The 23836-nt window shown below is 40.6% G+C and overlaps 1 protein-coding gene across 1 annotated transcript in view; it reads left to right on the top strand.

Annotated features, from left to right (window-relative positions):
- Nucleotides 1-23836, top strand: part of CUBN (cubilin) — a 273177-nt gene that overhangs the window by 181079 nt on the left and 68262 nt on the right. The window contains exons 41-51 of the mRNA XM_049626901.1: nt 570-716; nt 2900-3090; nt 3248-3431; nt 6777-6951; nt 8131-8309; nt 9770-9979; nt 10625-10765; nt 11293-11474; nt 18205-18376; nt 19476-19682; nt 21930-22079. Coding sequence (XP_049482858.1) covers nt 570-716; nt 2900-3090; nt 3248-3431; nt 6777-6951; nt 8131-8309; nt 9770-9979; nt 10625-10765; nt 11293-11474; nt 18205-18376; nt 19476-19682; nt 21930-22079 — 1938 coding nt within the window. The remainder of the gene's footprint in view (nt 1-569; nt 717-2899; nt 3091-3247; nt 3432-6776; nt 6952-8130; nt 8310-9769; nt 9980-10624; nt 10766-11292; nt 11475-18204; nt 18377-19475; nt 19683-21929; nt 22080-23836) is intronic.

Here is a 23836-nt window from a genome sequence, read left to right as displayed (position 1 = left end):
AGAAACATGAATAAACGATATAAAACAAATGAAGTTTTAAAAACCCACAAAAAACACAGCCACAACCAAAAAACTCTCTGGAGCTGAGGTTCATATAAAAGTTGCACACTTCTTGGCAAATGACCTTGCCACGATAGTACAGGATCTGCTGCCTAAAAGCCAATCTTTCTTCTCTTTCAGATACTGGAACTTCAGTGATCAGAGTAATTTAGCAGGGTCTCTAACACACGTCAGCACTGGTCCTCCGTCATTCCTAACTCTCATGTGCTCCGATTTTGAGTTTTAGTTCCAGGAGGAACGGTTGCCCCGTTTTTAGAAAGGCGGTGGGAACTGTCAAGGGAGACTTTAACATAAAGGGTAAAGAGAAAGGTAGGCAGTTCGATCATGAGCTGGAGCCAGAATGATGTAACCCCTGGAGCGTCCTTGTACTTGAGAATCTCATTATCTCCCAGGAATGGCGATGTTCTGTAAAAAACATATGAGCCACTTTGTCTGGGTTGCAAATGATGGTGGAGGAGATTCTGAAGGCATTATATTTTCACGCTTGACATTTCCTTTCTTTGGCATAGGAGACAATAACCAGGCCCAGCAGCTAGCGGTTCTCTGTGGCAGAGAGATCCCTGGACCCATCCGGTCCACTGGAGAGTACATGTTCATCCGGTTCACCTCTGACTTCAGTGTCACCAGACCGGGCTTTAATGCATCCTTTCATAAGGGTACTAAGTTCCATTATTTTTTATGTCATGTCATATCATCTCACCTCATCATCTCTCTCCCTCTCCCTCTGTCTCTGTCTCTGTCTCTCTCTCTCTCTGTCTCTCTGTCTCTCTCTCTAATATACTCTGCTTATTTTTCTATGCCAGGACAGAGATTGTAAGTGAGAGCACACAGGTCTCTGCCCAGCTTCTGGCTGGCTATCCTTACGCCAGGTACTGAGTCCTGGTCCAAAAAACTGTGGCCAGGATTGCACAGAAGGATTCCTTACCTTCAGGTCCCTGGGCATGGCATCTTCCCCCCAAAAGGAGGTGCATTCATGGTAGGCACAAAGGGTGACATCTTTAAAACAATTTTTCAGCCTATCTGAGGGCTTCAGCTAGGACAGAACTAGACAGCCCTTACCCACCACCCATCAAAGGAACAATAAGCCAGAGTCCTCTTCAATCTAAGAAATACCGGAAGTAATATAGAAGGTATCTTCAGAAATCTTTTGGTTTAAATCCCTTATCTGAGGGTTGGTAGGAAGACTATGTTTCTCTTAAAATATGAATTGGATGAGTCAGAGAATGTGCACGATATGTGGGAGGCGATCATGTGCGGTATGACCGAGACTTTCAAAACTTGATAAAATGGGAAGTCCAGTAATAAATCCAGTAAACCCAAACTGGGTTAAAATTAAAGAAGCAGTTCATGGAAAATGGAACATTGAAAGACTCTGATGTTTTTAACCAAAGAGGTGTAATTTTAAAGTCGACTCTCGATATAGACATTAAACATTTATCTAATATTTTCTGCACTATCATATATGTCTTTTATAGAGTAGGGAGCAATGGAAGATAAATTATCTTCCTCACACTCAAGGGAGGCAGGTCACATGGCTGCTTAAAAGAACGGGCTTTGAAATCAGACAGACCTGAGATAAATTTCCACCTGTGATTAAGTAGTTGTGTAATCTCGCTGCACTCCCTCACTGAGCTGTTTAGTCCCTGACAACTGGCAACTTAATCCCTGCTCCCACCCTCCACTCTCTCCTTCTGCTCCCAGCCTCTCTCTCATGTACTTAGGTATGACAGATGTATGTGTGCATGCATATATGTACATATGTGTACATGTGCGCGCACACACCTACATCCTGGACAGCTGCGTATCTAGAAGTATTTCCGATTTAACACGTGGGACTCGAACTCTTGCTTCCCACCTTCTCCCACCCTCCAAACCTGCTCATTCCACACTCTTTCCAACCTTAATAGATGGAAAGGGCATCCTTCTATTGCGTAAGCCAAAAATCTTGATGTCATTCTCCATCCTTCTCTTTCTCTCACACCCTACGTCCTAAAACCATCAACAAATCACTATGATTCTAGTTTCCCAATATATCTAGACCCCAGCCGCTGTACTGTCTTAGTCCAGGCTCTGTCATCGCTCCTTGGACCCAGGCAATCACCTCCGACCGGACACTCTGCTCAGCTTCTCTCTGCCCCATCTTACGGTCTAGGTATTACAGACAGAGTGACGCTTTTAAAAATCGAAGTCACGTCATGCCACGCTGACGTGGCTCCAAACCCCTGAATATCTTCCTCTGTTCCTCAGAATAAGTCCTTTCACTTCCCCGCCTGATCCAGCCCTGCTTCCTTTGCGATCTGTCCCCGTGTCTCCTTCATTCTGACTTGCATGGTGTACCACTGACACATCCAGCCTTAAAGCGAGCGTTTTCTGAACCAGAATGTTCTTCTCTCGCAACGCCATCTGGCTTGATGCCTCGTTTCTCCGGGTCTCTCTTGAGGTGATTCTGTGACGACGCGACCTTCTCTAATGTCCCCAGACAATGCTGTACCCTTCTCCCTCCCCCTCACCTTTCTTTGTAGAATTATCCCCATCCACATATTATGTATGCATTTATTGTATGGCTTACTCACCTATAAGGTAAGCTTCATAAAGTGAATCATTTGCCTCTATTACTTATTTCTAGGTCCTGATCTTAGCAACAACCACAAAATGAGTACCCTGTCGTGTGTGCTCAACAAATGCCTGCTGGCCTGATTGCTTCTTATATTTTGGTCCCAATTGGTTTCAAACCACGTTTCTATTGCCTGTGCTTTAAAAATCTTCAGGAAAAACAGGGCAACATAAAAATCTTATTGCAAATGTTACTTAAATAAAATACCTTTGTTTTCTTGGAAAGGTTGTGGTGGATATTTGCATGCAGACAGGGGGATCATCACATCACCTCAGTATCCGGAGACCTATGGTCCCAACCTCAACTGCTCGTGGCATGTCCTGGTTCAGAGCGGTCTGACCATTGCTGTCCATTTTGAACAGCCCTTCCAGATTCCAAATGGAGATTCTTCGTGCAGCCAGGGCGATTACTTGGTGGTGAGTGGTGCTTCTCACCTTTTCGCATTACTATCTTTGCAGACTTCTTGCAATAAACAAATGAATCTTCTCTCCTGGGACATAAATTGATAGGACTTGTGTGCTTTCAGCTCTCTCTGGATGAAGGGATTTATGCAATTTTGTTTTGTGTTCCTAGCTAAAAAATGGACCTGATATCTATTCTCCACCCTTGGGAAGCCGTGGAGGAAATGGTCGTTTTTGTGGCAGTCGCCCTTCATCCACTCTGTTCACCTCTGATAATCAAATGTTTGTTCAGTTTATTTCCGATGGCAGTAATGGAGGGCAAGGATTTAAAATCAAATATGAGGCAAAGAGTTTAGGTAAGCATTTTGACTGAGACTAAAGCCTGTATTTTTCCTGCGGTTTCTTGGTTTTCCTTGTTTAAATAAATTCAAGGAAAAAAATATGTAAGCCTTTCTTTTCTAAACTAGGATCAATAATTTAATGAGAATAGCTGCCTACTCTACCTATCCTAAGTACTATTTACCATATGCTTGATACATTCACTATCTCATCATGACTACTTTTTTAAGGAAGACATCATTCCCATTCTACAGATAAGTAAAATGAGGCTTAGATTTTTCTAAGCCTTCTTATCAAGAGATTGAGCAAAGTAAATTCTCCACGAGTATAAATTAAACTATCTCATCATGACTACTTTTTTAAGGAAGACATCATTCCCATTCTACAGATAAGTAAAATGAGGCTTAGATTTTTCTAAGCCTTCTTATCAAGAGAATGAGCAAAGTAAATTCTCCACGAGTATAAATTAAACTGATGTTAAGGATACTCTGAAATTCCTTAGTCCTTGCCATTATAAAATGTCTAACTATAAGTTTCGTTCAGTTATAGAAACATTGTAAGAATGATAATTACATTGTTTTATGATAATTTGTATGCTTTCTTTTAAAATGAACATGTATTCCTGGGATTCTGTTATTACCCATTTAATTATACATTATGGCAGTGGACTTTAACTTAATTACCTTTACTTAATTACACTTGATTATAATTATATTTAATTCTACTGTAATGACTTAGTTTTATGGCATTTATTTTTATATAATGTTTAATTGAATAAATAAGTAAACAAGCATAGTTTCAAAAGAAAGAGTAATGTTAGTGGAGAGTAAATCTTTGCTTCTCGAAATTGGATAATACAGATTTCAAAATTTAGTGATAATTCAGGTTCACTAAGGGTTTATTTGCCGGTGTTATGACCCTTTTATTCCTTTGTGGGCCCTCTTTTCATCTAAGAATTGTATGGCCATTATCTTCTCCCCATCTTTCTGCCCTCAGTATTAGACTTGCAGTTTTTTTGATTTCAAAATCTATTGTCTATTGCTAGAGGAGTGGATAAAGAAGATGTGGGTTGTGTGTGTATGTACACACATATATATACACACCTATATGTATACACACACACACAATGAAGTATTATTCAGCCATGAAAACAGAGTGAAGTCTTGCCATTTGTGACAATATGTATAAACCTAGAGATTATTATGCTAAGTGAAATAAGCCAGTCATAGAAAGACAAACGCCATTTGATTTCACTTATATGGGGAATCTAAAAAACAAGCAAGCAAACAAACAAACAGACTCTTAAATACAGAGAACAAAGTGGTGGTTGCCACAGGGGAGGGGGCAGGGGGATGGGTGAAATAGGTGATGGGGATTAAGAGACACAAACTTCCAGTTTCTGGGAAACACCCGGAAAGAGACACCCAAGGACCGAAGGAGGAATGGTGTGAGGTATCAAAGGAGGAGGAGAGCTCCGTGTCCAAGCAGCTGGGGGACAGAAATGTAGAGAGATGTGGTCAACCAGGTTAAATGCTGTGGATATAAAACAAAGATCAAAAAGATCCTTGGGTACACAACCGTGAGGCAACAAGGCGCACCAAGGGAGAAGGAGGAAAGAGGGCAGTGAGGTCAGAGAAGGTGACTTTAAGTGACCTGAGCCCACGGTGAGTGGAAAGAAGAAAGGAACAAGGAGAGAGGGGTGCGGGAGGGGAGAAGGAGGGAGAGAGAGTGTGAGCACAGGGTAAGGGGAAGGCTTCCACATAGCGTGATCCCTGGGGACACAGTGGAGTGCGAGACTGACCCCGAGCTATAGGAAGACAGTGTGCAGAGAAATTCACTCTGGCCTGGATTGTTTGCTGAGATTACCCAAAAATGCTTATTGACAAAAGGAAAGTATTTTTACATAATACCTAGGTTTTTTAGAAAAGAAGTGTTAAAAACTCATTTATCTTCTTACAGAAAGTGGCTAACAAATTCTCTCATGCCACTCGTCCCTTGCTTTTCAAATGCATCTAAATCCTGCAGAAATATAATGAGCGAATGCCCACAGAGCTGTGCAATATTATATAGATATAATCTGCTTAGTCTTTTAAACATGGAGGTCACAGCTCTGCTTCTTTCTATTCAACTGCACGGTCAGTGGGAAGTCCTAAGTGCTAGTGCGTTCACGTGCTTATCTAAGTGGTGAATGTGTTTTAGTGCCTCGATGATGTTCTACTGCATGTTCTATGCACCATCATCGTTTTATTGGCCTTAAGGAAGGGAGAAATTCTTGGGGCTCCTGGGTGGCTCCGTCGGTTAAGCGTCCGACTTCAGCTAAGGTCATGACCTCACGGTTCTTGAGTTCGAGCCCCGCATCGGGCTCCATGCTGACAGCTCGGAGCCTGGAGCCTGCTTCGGATTCTGTGTCTCGTCTCCTTCTCTCCGCTGCTCCCACTCTATCTCTCTCTGTCTCTCAAACATAAACATTAAAAAACATTTTTTTTTTTTAAAATGAAGAGAGAAATTCTCTGCAAGAATTTACGGTTGGGCAAATTAAAACGTGACACACTGGGTAGCTCCCTCAATAGCAAATTCAGAGTCATTTGCTTAAAAAAGGAAATGAGGATAATTCTCGAGGAAGGGACGTTGAGATTGGAAATACAGATAAAGAGACTTTATTTTTGTTTGTTTGTTTTTTAATTGATTTTGAGAGAGCAAGAGAGAGCAAGGAAGGGGCACAGAGAGAGGGAGAGAGAGAATCCCAAGCAGGCTCCGTGCTGTCGGCGCAGAGCCCGAGGCGGGACTCCATCTCACGCCCTGTGGGATCATGACCTGAGCCAAAGTCAAGAGTCAGACACTTTGCCAAGTGAACCCCCCAGGCACCCCAAAGAGACTTTTAAAAACGATAGTGGCAAGTCTAGAGGTTATGCTGTGTTCAGCACAGGCTGTAGCTACTATCTGCTCCATGCAACGTTCTTCTGTTACCATTGACTGCATTTCCTATGCTGTACCTTTTATCCCCATGGCTTACTCACGCCATAACTGGAAGTCAGTACCTCCCACTCCCCTCCATCCGTTTTGCCCATCCTCCCACTCCCTCCCCTTCGGCAACCCCTGGTTTGTTCTCTGTGTTCATGGGTCTGTTTCTGCTTTTGGTTTATTTGTTTGTGTCTTTTAGATTCCACATACAAATGAAATCATGTAGACTTGTCAGATCACTGTCATACACCTGAAACTAATGTGACAGTGAGTGTCCACTATAAAGACACAAGACAGTGCAAAAAGAGAAAAAAAAAAAAAAAAAAAGAAGAAGAAGAAGCTAGTGGCATTGCATTGTCTTTCTCCAGACTGTAGGTTGATTTCATTGTGTTTCTCAACAGGCTGTGGGGGCAATATCTACATCCACGATGCGGATTCTGCTGGATATGTGACCTCCCCCAACCACCCTGACAATTACCCCCAGCACGCTGATTGCACGTGGCTCATAGCGGCTCCCCCTGGAAAGCTCATAAGGCTGCAGTTTGAAGATCAATTCCACATTGAAGAAACACCCAGGTATGTCAAGTCAATTCCGTTTCATTTTTCTCCTACTCAGAGTTAGTTTTCTTCAGCCGTCGTGTTCGAGAATAATTTCTCTTCTTTTCTAAGCGTAGAACATCCAGGGATGGAAAAGGGACATGCGTTACACCTCGAGCCTGAAAACACTGCCCGCCAGCCACTCTGTCATTAGCTGAGTGGCTTATGTACACAGATATTGTTCCTCCCGACGCCAGGCACATCCTCCAGGAGACACTGACGATGGCTGTTTGAGATTGATGTTATCTATTCTTCCTCCCACAGGAAAAATATAGTGTCTCTGGTAGATGAATATTTATTTTCCCAGCCTCATACTCAGTGTCATAAATAATAAAATGCCTGTTCAACAAATGGACATTTGTGTTACGTGACACTAGAGGTCACCAGTGTCGGAAAAAGGACTAACGCGAGGACAATCCAATTTCCCAGTCTTTCTTTAATGAGAATGCTTACGGGATTACAAACTGGGGAGCAAGTCTTACTGTGTTGAACACAAAGAGAATAACTATCCTGGCTGACGAAACCTGAATTTTTCTGTTCATGTAACAAACGTGTATATACATTTGCAAGAATATATGTATGAAAGAAAACTTAGGTATGAGAGCTTTTCTTACCATTTATGGGCACCTGACACAATGCCACTGTCCTAGTCAGTGAGCATTAATTGGCTGACTTTCTTAAGACATATTGGGTAAATACTCACTTTTATGGACACGGAAGATTCCGGCTATGACTCTCCATTAACCCCGGGTGGCAGGGCTGTCAAGAGAGAGGGTTCTTCTTTGTCATGTGACATGTGTCTCATCATCATGTGAAACAAAGTACTTGTTTTTTTTTGAAATTCCTGGGGGTTAATTTGAGAATGACTTTTGTATTTGTAAAACAAGCACAGAATATGGAGGAAGATAAGTAAATATTCTTTGGTGTCGCACCTGTAAAACCCCTCTTTTTGAGCTACTAACTGAAGAACGTATTACGATTAGAAAAATAGTGTGCAGCATTCTGAAGTGACATATGATTTAAAATAACTGTCATCGTGTCTTCTGCAGAAATGATGATTTAATAATGCTCTTGGAGAAAGTTGGTGAAGTCTTTATTTTTTAAATATGTCAAAGCAATTGACTTTACATATTAAATGGAGTTTTCTTTCCACCGTAGCTGCGCATCCAATTACCTTGAATTGCGTGATGGGGCTGACTCAAATGCACGAGTACTTTCCAAGGTTTGCGGAACATCTTTGCCCAACAGCCAGTTGTCCTCAGGAGAGGTGATGTATTTGAGATTCCGATCTGACAACAGCCCCACACATGTGGGGTTCAAGATCAAGTATGGTATAGGTAAAAACATTTTTTTATACATGGTAAGAAAGTTATGACAGACTAATTATAATAAAATATTAAAAACTCATTAAAAGTTAGGGGCACCTGGGTGGCTTAGTCAGTTAAGCGTCTGACTTCAGCTCAGGTCATGATCTCATGGTTTGTAAATTCAAGCCCCGCATCAGGCTCTGTGCTGACAGCTCAGAGCCTGGAGCCTGCTTCGGATTCTGTGTCTCCCTCTCTCTCTGCTACCCACCCCACCCCCCACGCTCTCTCTCTCGCTCTCTCTCTCTCTCTCAAAAATAGGTAAACATTAAAAAAATTAAAAAGAAATAAATAAAAACTCATTAAAAATTTTAAAAAATTAGAGATTTTGTATTTGCCTAATTTTAATAGAAATAAGTAAGAAATATAAATGTTTGAAACCACAAAGTCATTTATCAGTTTAAAATTTTACCTTGCTTTCCATTTTAAGACACTCTTTTTAGTAGACTTGAATATTTTGTATTTTTTCCTAACTTGTTTCTGAAAGCATATTCAGTTAAATCAAATATTTGCTTTTTTTCCTTTTGTCATGACATCTCTATCGTATTACTTTAACTAGTAGAACACTTTACTATTCATATATATTCAAATAACTATATTTAGAACAGTAACTTTGAAGTCATCACTAATGGAAAATGTTTTCCCCCTAAGTCTCTAGTGCCAAATCAGTCACTAAACAAAAACAAATATGTCTCCTCAGTGTTTTGATTTCCTTACTTAAAAAATGAGCAATACACATCCTTACTGAAGATGTAATGTAATAGGGTCGCAATTACATAGAATTTAGTACCTGGTGGGTCTGAACACTAACCAAACATACTTAATAGAGTCAAAAGTTGGACAGCCTTATTGTGAGCCTTATTGAACCTACACCATAGGTCATTTTATAGCCTGAGGCAAATTGTGTATAATTCAATGTAACTGTCACATCCAGCTGATAAGAAAGAATTGAGAAGGAATTTTCCAGGCCCTGAGATACCAGTTACTCCAGTGAAACGCTTACTTGATAATTACAGGGTAGGCATCACTAATCAATCACAGCACCCCTTCTAGTGGAGCATGCACTCAGTCTTCAGAATCACAGACACAGAGTCGTAGGCAGGCCCTCTCAATCCATCAGTGGGTCCTTGAAATGAAACTTTCTTGCAGCTAATAGCTCTTACATCGTGTCCCATGAGGATTAATGAGATGTTACAGAATATGCCATTCACTTTTCCATTTCTCATTATTTGACTGGACCTGGGGTATCCTTTCTTTTTACATCAAGAGTAGATTTCAAATCATAAGGGAAACACTAACTTAAACATTCTCAGAATTTTTAAAGCATTAACTTATATTCAATTGGCATCTGAAAGTTTATAAATGCACTGGTTAAATTAACAACAACAACAACAACAACAACGCTGTAACAGAATATTGTTCTTTTTTTGCAGCCGCGTGTGGGGGAAGAGTGACAGGGCAAAGTGGTGTCATCGAAAGCAGCGGATACCCAACACTGCCGTATAGAGACAATTTGCTGTGTGAGTGGCATCTGGAGGGTCCCTCGGGACACTACCTCACCATCCATTTTGAAGACTTTAACCTTCAGAACTCCTCTGGCTGTGAAAAAGACTTTGTGGAGATCTGGGAAAACCACACCTCTGGTCAGTGAAATACGTCTGCTGTCTTTTGGGGGTGTTTATTTTCACAGGTACTCATTCGGCCTCCGAAGTTGCCTCAAGAAAGGCCAAACTGCATCTATTCTTTGCATAGAAGGGCAGTCAGCTCGGACCTCTGCCAACTTTTCCCTCCCTGGGTTCCCCCTCATAAACAGTGGGTGTCCGGAGCCCCAGGTGTCCTTATATAGCTTATCTTTATAGATCACGTTGAGAGAGCACTGTATTGTGAAGACATCCTCTTTCTGTTGAGACTTTCCAGGCCCATATGCAGTTATTTGAGGGGCATCCTGTTGGCTAAGGAGAGGAGAGGGTGTGTGTGTATCCTAGAAATCACGTGAGTTGGACACTTTGCCACTCTGTTGACTGGAACCATCTCCTTAACCAAATGAGCTCCCTCGTTGCGCTGAGACCGCCTTGCCCTAACTGGTTGCAGTTTTGTTACACGTCTCCACATACTTGAATATCTTCTTTTTATTCTTGTTTGTCCTCCTCTCAACAGAGGTCACCATTTCTTCGTGGGCAGAGCCTTGTGTTTTATCATTTTCTTTGTACTTGTAGAACACCTCAAGTAGAGGTTAAATGAAATCAATCACCTGAATGTGTATATACTTAATTATTTGACTCTCACAGGAAATTTATTGGGCAGATACTGTGGAAACACCATTCCCGACAGCATAGACACTTCTAGCAATATCGCTTTGGTCAGGTTTGTCACAGACGGCTCTCTGACTGCCTCGGGATTTAGACTACGGTTTGAATCTAGCATGGAAGGTAAGTTCACTGATTTGTTAAGTATAGTAGATAATATAATAATATTAGTAATACTATATATATATATATATATATATATATATATATATATACACACACACACACATATACTCATCCTAAGAAAGCCAGTCCATTAGCCCCACAGTTGTCAGAATTGGCCTTTCTGAAATACTTTGGTAAAACACAGATTTTATCTGAAAAAAACTGGGTGATTACAAAAGTCTTCTGAATCTTCTGACTCTTGAGATTACTACAGCCGTTGGTCTCTCATGCTTCTTGGGCCATGATGATAGAATACTACCAGTGAACTGTCATCCATGGAAACGTGAATTAAATGTTAAATATTAGAGATAGGAAGTGAATACCAACGTTCTCTGTTAAGTCATCACGTACACATAGTGAAAAATAAAAGCCGTAATTTTAGTATCCCGTGGAATACTAAAGAAAATATTTTAGAGAACACTCCCTGTGGAAGGGGTCATTTTGATCGGATCGGAAGATGATTTCTTGGGTTTCTTCCCCTTCAGAGTGTGGTGGAGACCTACAGGGCCCTACCGGAACATTCACTTCTCCCAACTTCCCGAACCCAAATCCTCACGGCCGGCTCTGTGAGTGGAGGATCACGGTGCAGGAAGGAAGGCGGGTCACCCTGACGTTTAACAACCTGAGGCTGGAAGTTCATCCATCCTGCAACAGTGAGCATGTGACAGTGAGTGTCTCCTTGCAGTCAGGGATATCACGTTCCATCGTTGAAGGAGCTTGATGACCTATCAATCGTTGTCAGAAAAGTAGGTCGGGAATATTCCCATATGTGCAACTGTACCTCAGACACATTCTCAGTATTCTTTTTTTTAATTTTTTTTTAACGTTTATTTATTTTTGAGACAGAGAGAGACAGAGCATGAATGGGGGAGGGTCAGAGAGAGAGGGAGGCACAGAATCCGAAGCAGTCTCCAGGCTCTGAGCCATCAGCCCAGAGCCTGACGCGGGGCTCAAACTCACAGACTGCGAGATTGTGACCTGAGTTGAAGTCGGATGCTTAACTGACTGAGCCACCCAGGCGCCCCAATTCTCAGTATTTTAGATAGAACAAAAATGCAGTAAACTGCCATGATATTTGTAAGACCTGTTTAAGAGGCTCTTTGTTGTCACAAAATACATCAGGGTCATAGGCAGGATAAATTTTAAGAGCAAATGATCATTACACATGGCAAAACGGGTAAATGGAGAAAAGCTGAGCCCGTGGGTAGCACATAGATGACTGGGACCAGAGTCACAGAACGGGCCACCACCAAAAGTTCTGAGCGATTGAGTGGTCCTGCACGGTTACTGTTTTCTGCCTGAGGTACTGAGTGACTCCTTTGGAAGACCACGGCTGCCTGCCAAGGTCAGTGCTGCCAAGGTCAAATGCTTGGGGATATGCCGTCAGCATTCTTAGCTTCCCTTAGCAAAGGAAAACAAAGGAGACCCATGAGTGGGAATGAAGATTGTTAAATGACAGATACGCATATAAACATATAGACACATACAGGATTAATTATACATTAATATTAATATATTTCTGTACCCAACTCGACCTTTCCTCAGTCCTTGTTATCTCAGCAAATAACAGTTTCAAACTTGGGGATGCTCAGGTCAAAAACATTGATGTCTGTCTTGGAGAACTTTCTCTCACACCTTGTATTACATGCGTAATCAACCCCACTGACTGTATCTTTAAGGAGATCCAGAATCTAACTCCTTCTCACCATATCCCCTACTACAGCCATCACGGCTCACTTAAATGTAATTTAATAACTTCCAGCCTGTCTCCCTAGTCCCACCCTTGTCTCCCTGCACTTTCAGCACAGCAGCTGGTGTGACGGGTGTAAAGGTAAAGCACATCATGCCGCTCTCCTTGAAAATCCTCTACTGGCCTCTCCTCTCACCCAGGGGACGATCCCAGATCATTACACTGGCCCAGCTGGCCCTATAGAATCTGCATCTCCTCTCAAACTCCCCTCCTGCCCACTAGGATCCAGTCCCACTGGCTTCCTTTTGGGTGCTAGAATGTTCCACAACCCACTGCACCTGTGCTACGGCCTCTGGCCTGCATCTCCCCGACGGCTGTCTGTTCACTGTCTCTCTTCTTCGCTGCTCTTCAAACGGCCTGCTCCCTGCGACCCTACATTCAATCGATTCCACCCTGGCCCATCCTGCTCCCTGCATTTTTGCCTTCACAGCACTTCACACCAACTGACATTCCCCCCGCATTTATTTGTTTGTCTGTTTATTGTCTGCTCTCCCAGCCAGAATGTAAGCTCCATCAGGATGTGCCCTCTGTTTCATTCCCGTGGAGTCCCCAGTGCCTGGCACAGAATAGAAACAATAATTATTGAATGAATGAATAGAAGCACTATCATTGCCCCCCCCACTGTTTTTTTTTTTTAATTTTTTTTTCAACGTTTTTTATTTATTTTTGGGACAGAGAGAGACAGAGCATGAACAGGGGAGGGGCAGAGAGAGAGGGAGACACAGAATCGGAAACAGGCTCCAGGCTCCGAGCCATCAGCCCAGAGCCTGACGTGGGGCTCGAACTCACGGACCGCGAGATCGTGACCTGGCTGAAGTCGGACGCTTAACCGACTGCGCCACCCAGGCGCCCCCCCCTCCCTTTTTTTTAAGTTTAGTTATTTATTTTGAGAGAGACAGAAGAGAGAGCACAAGATGGGGAGGGACGGAGAGAGCAAGGAACAGAGGATCCAAAGCAGGCTCTGTGCTGACAGCAGAGAGCCCGATGCAGGGCTGGAACCCATGAACTGTGAGATCATTACCTGAGCCAAAGTCAGATGCTTAACTGACTGAGTCACCCAGGCACCCCTATCATTGTCCTTTTTTAAAGACAAGTCACTTTTGTTTTCAATTTAGTTGTCTCCTGTTGGGTAGCAGATTCAGAAATACAAAGCATCTTTGTACATTACTATAATACTTCGTGTTGCCCTAAAATGATCATATTCAAGCTTCAAATTTTGCTTCCAGGTTCTACCACCTGAAGGATTTTTTTTATAGTTTAGCTATAATCCTTTATTTATTTATTTTTAAATATATGAAATTTATTGTCGAATTGGTTTCCATACAACACCCAGTGCTCATCCCAACAGGTGCCTTCCTCAATACCCATCACTCACCCTCCCCTCCCTCCCACCCCCCCATCAGCCCTCAGTTTGTTCTCAGTTTTTAAGAGTCTTTTATGCTTTGGCTCTCTCCCACTCTAACCTCTTTTTTTTTTCCCTTCCCCTCCCCCATGGGTTTCTGTTAAGTTTCTCAGGATCCACATAAGAGTGAAACCATATGGTATCTGTCTTTCTCTGTATGGCTTATTTCACTTAGCATCACACTCTTCAGTCCCATCCACATTGCTACAAAGGGCCATATTTCATTCTTTCTCATTGCCACGTAGTACTCCATTGTGTATATAAACCACAATTTCTTTATCCATTCATCAGTTGATGGACACTTAGGCTCTTTCCATAATTTGGCTATTGTTGAGAGTGCTGCTATAAACATTGGGGTACAAGTGCCCCTATGCATCAGTACTCCTGTATCCCTTCTAACACCTGAAGGATTGCAATGATCTGTTTTATCAGATATTAAAAATTATGGGGCCCCAGGTGTTTTCTTCTATCTGAAAGCCAGGGAATTTTGGACTAAGCTTGCTTATTTTATTTTTTAATTTTTTTTTTTAATTTTAGTTTTGAGGGAGAGACACAGAAAGAGAGAGAGAGAGTGGGAGGAGGGGCAGAGAGAAAGGGAGACACAGAATCCAAAGCAGGCTCCAGATTCTGAGCTGTCAGCACAGAACCCAATGCAGGTCTCAACCTCGTGAACCATGAGATCATGACCTGAGCTGAATTGGATGCTTAACCGACTGAGCCACCCAGGTGCCTGTAAGCTTGGTTATTTTAAAGGAACATTTCCTTCCTATTAACAACTGAACATATAGAGGCAAGGTTGAAGTAGAAAAAAAAATTAACCACTCCCAGTATATCATATTTTGATGTATTTTCTTGTCAATGAATATATCATGTAGTTGTAATAATGTGGCATAATTCATTTGCATGCTAATTTTCATCTATTTTTCCGATTATAAATATAATGGATGCCTATTGAACAAAATTTGGAGAGTTCTGAAAATAAAAAATATTAAAAATACTTGAATTTCAGTCAATTAGCAACCAATCCATTGCTAAAATTTTGATGCACACAACAGCTTATTTCCTTTTGAAATTGTTTCCATAGTTGAAATATTGAATATAATGGTTATTAGGATGCTTACCAGCAGAATCTTCACATGCTGTGCAGGAAAGATAATATGAAGAGTCATAGTTTCAGAACTTGAATAAGAAAATAAAATTTGCAGCAACAACCACAAATTCTGAATCACATCTTACATGTCATTTTCCCATCTCTGAATCATATATGCCAAAGGTGTCTACTTCCAACTCTTTTAGCTTTTTCTTGGGTGCATATGTCATTATTTCAAAATAATATTCCTATTCTGCTCCTTGTTTGCTTTTCAGTCTTAGACATTATCTATCCACATGCAACTCTGGAAGATGAGGGTTGAGCTCTCTTCACAATCCAACCCCCTTAGCCCAAATGCTCACAGGGCTACGCACAATTCATAGCCTCTGCCAACTTGCTCCCAAAATACATATGTCACAGATTTTGCTTAAATTTCTCTTCAGTGTTTACAAGATTATGATTATATAGATGCCATTCCCAACCCAACCAAGTAATATACTATGGTAGCATTTTCTTGTTTTTTTCTGAGTAATAACAATAATTGTGTCCTTTCTAATATTTAGTGTTGATGCACATATCACTGATTCTCCCACACACTCTCGCTCCTGGTGTACGTCCCCACCTTGTATAGTAAAGCACACCCACCAGTTCATTTGTTTTCCTTAGCAAAATCCTTTCTCCATGGATATTCTCCATGATGGAACCTTTCTCCATCAGCTACATGCCTGATGCCAGCTGTCAAACCAGACATGCCCTTCACCAGCAACTTTGCAAGCCCCTTCATTCCTCTCCTGGGCTGGCCCCAGACTCCATGATTTGTGCATTTCCCTGTCTTGCTCATTTCCTCATTCGGTGAGGCATATGTTCTTGTATTTCCATAAGGACGTAGGCATGGATGTTAAGCTTTTTGAGAAGGGGTGTACCTGGAATTATCCTTATTTTACCAGTGATCTTTGAATATACTCTCTCCATTAAAATATCATATGTATTTGATACATTCACCTATGGATATAAACATGTTAATCATAATTTTAAAGTTTTATGTTGCTTCCTTTTGGAAGGGTCCATTTCTTTCAAGTTCCTGTTTCCTATTTATGTATATTGAGTGGTCTCTGCCTTTTACATTAGATGTTTCCTTAAATGTGTGGTGACGCTTGGTTGCTTATTGATATTCAAGAATGAAGTACTAAAATGCTGCTTGGAATCTCTGTGTGCATGGGATTGTCAATTTATGGTCCTCATTGGGTGGGGAGGGGAGGGACTTGACCAATCAATGAGGGGAAACTACAAATGTCCTGTCTACAGGTCTCTTTTTTTCCTGGGGAGGTTAAAACTCCGACAATACCTCTCAGAATTAATTTCTTTTATGAATCTTTAATATCATGTCCCCATTCTTTTTCTTCAAAATCTATTTCTATAGGTTCACTGCATGTTTTGTTTCCTCTTCACTCTGCTATAAATAAGGGGATGTGGCTTGCCCTTTGCCTGTACCTTATTTACTTTGAGAACTTCTCGAAAAAGGTGGGGGTGAAGCAAGAAGAAAAGAAAGAAGGAGAAAGAGAAAGAGATGGAGATGGAGAAAGAAAGAGACAGGAAGAGAGAGAAATAAAGAAGAAATGCACTACAATGAGACATGTGCCTGATTTTATTCCTGCTTATAGCAAATTTTAGAGCTTGTCCTGAGTCTCAAATGCCTACTTCCTGCCCCATTGTTTTCTGGGAGTTGCAGTTTCTGCGTACATATGTGAGTGGAGGAGGAAAGTGGAAACAGCACTTTGGTGGCCTTTAAAAGCAGGAGCTCATGTTATAAATGGATGCCTGAACATTATCAGTCATTGTGATTCTAAGCTCAGGCAGACGTTGGCGCAAGGATAACCGCCAATGGTCATGGTTTCCAATGTGTTCCATTAGTCTGTAGTTGCTGATAATCCCTCTGATTCTGGCAAAATGTTGCCCATTCCTGTTTCCAGTATTACTGAAATTTTGTCATCTTCTGTTGCCTTCTACATGACTTCATGGTTTGCAATCAGAGGGACGATTTCAATCCAGTTTTATGATCATTAGTTGTTTGAACTTAAGCAAATTGCATAACCCTTTCTGAATTCTACTGTCTTAATCTTGAAAACAGGGATGATATTTTATGTCTGAGAGGGCATTGTGCTAATTGGATCAAGTAATACAAGCAGGCTATTAGCAGAGCCTGGTGCTCAGTTAGCAATAGGAAATGCTGTGTCTGGTCCTTTGAGTCAGAAGACACTTTAAACCAGAAGCCCACAGAGCTCAATTTAATAATCAATGATAGTAAATAAAAAAGCTCACACCGTCTGTTATGGAGTGCATCCTCCTCTTTCGTTTCTGTCAGTGCCATCCTCTGAATCATTATTTTTAATTGTGAATGATTCAAATTCTTGTTAAAAACAGGAATATCAATTACTCAATTATTGTTTAGTTACTTCTGGATCTTTCCTGAACCGTGAAAACCGGGCAGGCTAAAACTCCCTCGGTCTTGCACAGAAATGGAATAATACTTTCCAGTTATTATAAGTATGTGCATAACTAGAATTATTGTTTAATATTTTGGAGTCAGCACTACTCAAAACCATTTTTTAAAATTCAAATTAATAAGAAAAGTGAGGCTTTGGATCCATAAGTACTCAGGAAAGAACTATTATATTGATTTTTTAAAGTTACTTTTCAAGGCATTTTAAAATATTTGAGTTATTATAGGCTTCAAATCATCAGAGACTAACATTTAAGCCTTCATTCCAAATACGAAAGGTCCTGATACATTGTTAAGAAAAATGGTCCATCAGTGAACTCTGTGAACTAAGATGTAAGAGCGTTGGCCTGTCTAATTTACATTTAGAGCTTGGTTTCCAGTTGCAAAGAGTACAGCAGTTTTTCATTTGTCAGCACATGGCAGGAGGGCTTTACTGTAATACTCTCATTTTAGTGAAATGACCCTGAGGCCACAGAATGTGCTCTGGGCAACAAAGTGGCTTGTGGCACTGGGCTAGGAGCCCGGACTGTTAAGTAATTCATTTTAGCCCAGAGTTTCCTTAGAAGGAAGTGTATCTGGGCTGTGAATATAATCTCCCAGGAAATATTCAGTAAGATGGACTGTGTGACTAAAGGTTAAATGATTTTTCCAACAGATATTCAATGGCATTAGAAGTAACTCACCCCAGCTAGGGAAACTGTGTAGCAGTGTGAACGTAAGCGAGGAGATCAAATCTTCAGGACACAAAATGAGAGTCGTGTTTTTCACTGATGGATCCAGGCCATATGGAGGTTTCAGTGCTTCCTACACATCCAGTGAAGATGCAGGTAAGAGAAGACGTTATAAATACACCTGTTTCAATCATGGGCACCGCAGATGTTCGCACAGCTACCACCAATAGCCGCCGAGCCGTCTATTTTCCCTTTCGAGATCAAAATTACACCTAAGAGCTTCTACAGCAGGTAAACACATATAACCAGGGAGAAGACCCATGCCAGGCAGGAAAAAAAAAAAAAAGTTATGCTTTCAGAAAGAAAGCTGCCATTGTGAATTAAAAAAAAAAACAATGCTGTTAGGAGAGCTTCTAGCTCAGTCCCGTATAATGTCGCCATGAAATACTGGTTGCCTATTTCACAGTCCTTGGTCAATTATTTTCTGCTGAAAGTGACCTTCTATCTCTAAAAGGTAATTGACTCCCTGAAAGTGACTAATTGAAGATAGACAGATTTTATGGTTTCTTAGCCAGCCATCTGTATATATATTTCCAGTGTAAATGAATGAGGGTTCACATTGGATACAGAGTATTGAAAATTTATGCAAGATATGGCCTTTCCGGTCTAAATATTCGCCTACTTTCTGGATTGGTGCTATTATCTAAGAGTTTTAAATAGTAGAAAGAGTTGGAACTGAATGTTTAAAAAATCTTTGTTTCATTGATAGGAGCATTCATTCCCATATGAAAAGGAGTGAATTCATTGGCACTCCCATGATGTTATTTGTTTGATGAAATAACAAGGCTCAAGTGGAGAATTGCTAATGAGAAGCCACTGAGACCACCACTGTAGTTAGATATTTCTCCAAATTAAATATTAACGAACAATAGGCTTAAATTAGGAGAAACAGATGCCCAGCCAAACCCGCAAATCCACCTAATCTACCCTACAGGAAAATAAAGAAGCTGTTTAGTTTTACACATATTTCCAAACTCTCAGAAACGTCTTCCGTAGAAATTCACACAAACTTCCATAGACACTCACAGAAACTTCTCCATGCACGAACCAGCCCTTCACCCATAATCTTAATGTCATCTACAAAAACAAAGCAATAAAAATCTTGTTGTTATTTTCGTTGTTATTGTATTATTTACATCTTCTGTTATGGCCTGGACCTCACTGCTACTTTCTCTGTTGCCCCTTGTTTTCTTAGTATGTGGTGGGTCCCTTACAAATTCCGCCAAAGGAAACTTCACTTCCCCTGGCTATGACGGAGTCAGTAATTACTCAAGAAACTTAAATTGTGAATGGACTCTCAGCAATCCAAATCAGGGAAATTCATCCATTTACATTCATTTTGAAGATTTTTACCTGGAAAGTCACCAAGACTGTCAGTTTGATGTCCTTGAGCTACGAGTGGGTGAGTTCAATCAAAGAGCATGTTCTCCCAGTTTATTTTTTTTATATTTTTTATTAGAGAGAGAGAGAGAGAGAGAAAGCACATGCAAGGGAGTGGGGCAGAAGGAGAGAGAAAGAATCTTAAGTGGGCTCCATGCTCAGTGCAGAGCCCATCTCCAGGCTCGATCCCACGATCCTGGGATCATGACCCTGGGATCATGACCTGAGCTGAAATCAAGAGTGGGATGCTCAATTGACTGAGCCACCCAGGCGCCCCAACTGTTCTCCCATTTATCCACGGTATTCTTCTTATACCTGGGGACCACCAACAATGAAGGGACTCACGTGCCTACAATATATGTACATAGAATCCAAAAGAATGTTGGTCAGAAAAAAGCTGTAATTCTGTGGACACCCAGCTGAGGTAACATGCTCTAGTAACAGTGAGTGAGTTGGGTGGGTCAGTGTTTCAATTGATGTGAGACTTACCCAGGAGAGATTCGGTTTGCGGGTATTCTCTGTCTCTTTTTAATGTTTATGTATCTATTTTCAGAGAGGGAGAGAGAGCAAAAGGCCAAGTGGAGGTAGGGCAGGCAGAGAGAGAGGGAGAGAGAGAGAATCCCAAGCAGGCTCCGCACTGTCAGCACAGAGCCCAATGCAAGGCTCCAACTAAGGGAACTGTGAGATCACTACCTGAGAGGAAATCGAGAGTCGGATGCTTAACCGACTGAGCCACCCAGGTGCCTCTGTCTGTTCTCTCCTCATGAGTTCAGGTGGTCCCTTCAATAATCTTTTAGTACTCAAGACTTCTTTCTGCAGAGACTGGGACTTGGCATGGTCAGAACTGTATCAGTGATTTCCTAAATTTACAGGAATTCTACTTAGAAATCAAAAGAAGTTTTGCAGTGTACCAGATGGAGAAGCACATGGAAGTTATTTGGGGAATTATCCCCAGAGGAGTCAAGCTTGTCTTTGTTTTCATGATGGAAATGGATTGAGGTTTACTTGGTAAACCATAAGTCTCCAGAATTTTTAAAAATCTGCATTCATAGAAGATGAATCCATTTTAGTTCTTTCTTGCAGTTGAGGAGTGGGTTATCCATCAAATTGCCCCCCATTGTTACATTGACACCCTTTCTGTGGTTTGAAAAAGAGAAATAACGTAACATTGTAGATCGTCTATGCTATTTAAGGTTCACTGAGTTCCATGTCATTGCAAAAAAATTTTTTTAAAGGAGGTTGAAAGCAGCAGAAACTAGTACAATTAGGTGGTGGCAATGTTCTACGGTGGCTAGGGAAATCATTGCTGACTTTGAGACCATGTTGGACAGAATTTTCAGGGAGAACTTGATAAAGTCTGTGGTCACAGACCAAGGGACTCAGCAGGAGAATCATCTGGACCCTTCTAGGTAGATGAATCTAGAGGAGACTTACGAGGAAAATGGAAATTGTAGTTTGAGAATGTTCTCCATGTGATTCTGACAAACCCACACCGCTGCCACCTGGCTCAAAACCACTGGCTTATTGAATTAAGCAGAGTAGCTGTATATTAAATTTCTTATAGTCCCTCATTTTAGAGACAGTTAAAATACTATATTTTGTTGACTTACGCGATCAATAATATTGATCTGACAGGATAAAGAGAAGATTAAATGTGAGCTCTGCAGGTGTTTTAAAAAAGGTTAATCAAATTACCGTGAAAAATAATCTCCGTAAAAATACTCAGCTCTCTCAACTCTTAGCCTGAGTACTGAATATTCTATTCATTTTAGTTGATTAAATGCAGTGAAGAAATCATTAAAATTTTAGCTAATTATCACTTTTATCTTGATGATATATTTTATCACTGTTGGTATTATATTTTTTACTTCCTAAAAAAAGGCACATCCAAAAGGTTTTGTTTTCTTTTTAATTAATTGTATCTCTGTTTAGGTATGCTAAAATAGTTATGAAAACACAAATTGGAACAAAATGGCACCTACAGTAGAGAAAGAGGCCCATACTAAAAAAGCATGGGTTTTTTTCCTTTGTTTTTTTGTTTTTGTTGTTGTTGTTGTTTGTTTGTTTTTACCCTGTTGGAGGGACTCTTTCTTTTGCAGTTGACAAACATAGAAAGGAACTTTGTGAAATGGCAGCTACTACATCAGAATTTCGATGTGTGTCAATAAATACCTTGAAATGTTTTTTATTATTTGTTCCTACTGAATTCATGGAATGTCTTTCTCAAAAGCTACATAAATTATGGCAATTGGCATATTATTTTGCTCAGGGGATGCTGATGGGCCTCTGATGTGGAGACTTTGTGGACCTTCAAAACCTACAGTGCCACTGGTCATACCTTATCCTCAGGTGTGGATACACTTCGTCACCAATGAACGTGTAGAATATGTTGGATTTCATGCGGAGTATTCTTTTACAGGTAAGACTTGTGATTAAGCTCTCAAACTCTGGCAATAGAATAGTTAACAATTTTTCCCACAAAGATCTCACATCAATTTTGTTAGATTCATTTCTAGGTAGCTATTAGTTTTGTTACTAATGTCAATGAGATGTTCCAAATTACATCTTCTAATTGTTTGTTGCCGATATCCAGGAATTTAAAATTTTTTACACGTGGATCTTTAGCCCAGAGATTTCACTACACTCTTACTAGCTTTGGTATTTTGTCTGTAGGTTATCTGTGTTTTTTCGGTGTCAACAATCCTGTCTTCTGCAAATGATAGTATTTGTTTCTTTCAACCCCAAAACTTAATGTTTTTTCTCGTCTTATTTCACTGGCTATGCCACCATCACAATGTTGAACAGAAGGGGTGATAGCATCTTGTTTCTGACCTTAATGTGAATGCCTATGACCTTTTATTGTTAAATTTATTGATTTCTCTTAGGTTTTCAGTAAATACTTCTTATCAGGTTAAAGAAATCCCTTCAATTGTTAGTGTACTTTTTTTTTTTAATTCTGAATGGATATAAGCTTTTACCAACTGATTTTTCTGCATCTTTTGAGATGATTCTGTTTTCCTCCTTTAATATATTAATATGACAAGTTGTATATTAAAAGACTTTCTTCTCATTAAACCATCTTTTAATTTCCAGGATAAACCCTAGTTGGTGTGACATGTGTTTTGAACATATTACTAGATATTATTTGCTAATGTTTTTGTACTGGATTTGCATCTGTGACATTCTGCTTATATCTGAAAATTCAACCCAAGACAGACAGCACTGTTCTTTGCTGCTTCTCTGGGCCATCAGAGTTTTTCTAGAGTCCCTTTCTACTAACATGGCTGTTCTTTTAGACCCTCAACATTATGTAAAAGTCTCAACTCCAGCCCTTCCTTTTGTGAGGGTCCAAGGCCGTATGTTCTTCTTGTGCAGGTGTTCAAAACCTCAGACCCATATCTCTGGGGCCCACATCTTCGTTCTACATCCTTTCAAACTGATGAACTTTCAGTAGAGGATTACCTCTCAGAATGTGAGAGGTATTCATTTCTGAGACAGAGAGAGACAGAGCATGGGTGGGGGAGGGGCAGAGAGAGAGAGAGACACAGAATCCGAAGCAGGCTCCAGGCTCTGAGCCGTCAGCCCAGAGCCCGATGCGGGGCTCAAACTCACGGACCGTGAGATCATGACCTGAGCCGAAGTCAGACGCTTAACCGACTGAGCCACCCAGGCACCCCTACACTTAATTTTTTTATAGATTTTGGAAATCCCCTTTCTTTCTATTAAGTTTACCTATTAGTCAAAATACGTTTTGGTTATAGTTTTATCTAACATCTCTTTGTGTTATAATCAAACAGTTGATTGGAAGAGGGAGTAAAATTGGTCAACCACTTGCCAGTTGACTTTTCTTCATTGAACTGAAAGAAAAGAACGAGGTTTCAGGAAGCAGTATTATTCATGTAGAATGTCAGACCATCCTGTGTTTTAAAAATATATCTGTTCTTCAACTTGCCATGCTAATCTATACTTTGATAGCTGACCACCGACATAAATGCTTTTTATCAAATGACAAATTCTTTAGTTATGCTATGCATCACATTCTTCAAGCTTATATTTATTTTCAGTGGCTTGTTTTCTTTCAAGCAAGGCAATGTTATTACACAGTGTGGGTTATATGCACATCTAATTATTCTCCATTTATGGTACAGATTATCTTCCTTCTCTTTTGTACTAAAT

The sequence above is a fragment of the Panthera uncia genome, chromosome B4 (assembly GCF_023721935.1).
Source record: "Panthera uncia isolate 11264 chromosome B4, Puncia_PCG_1.0, whole genome shotgun sequence".
Taxonomy (NCBI): Eukaryota; Metazoa; Chordata; class Mammalia; order Carnivora; family Felidae; genus Panthera; species Panthera uncia.
Note: the sequence above shows the minus strand (reverse complement) of the source record. Positions and strands in the feature narration are given on the sequence as shown.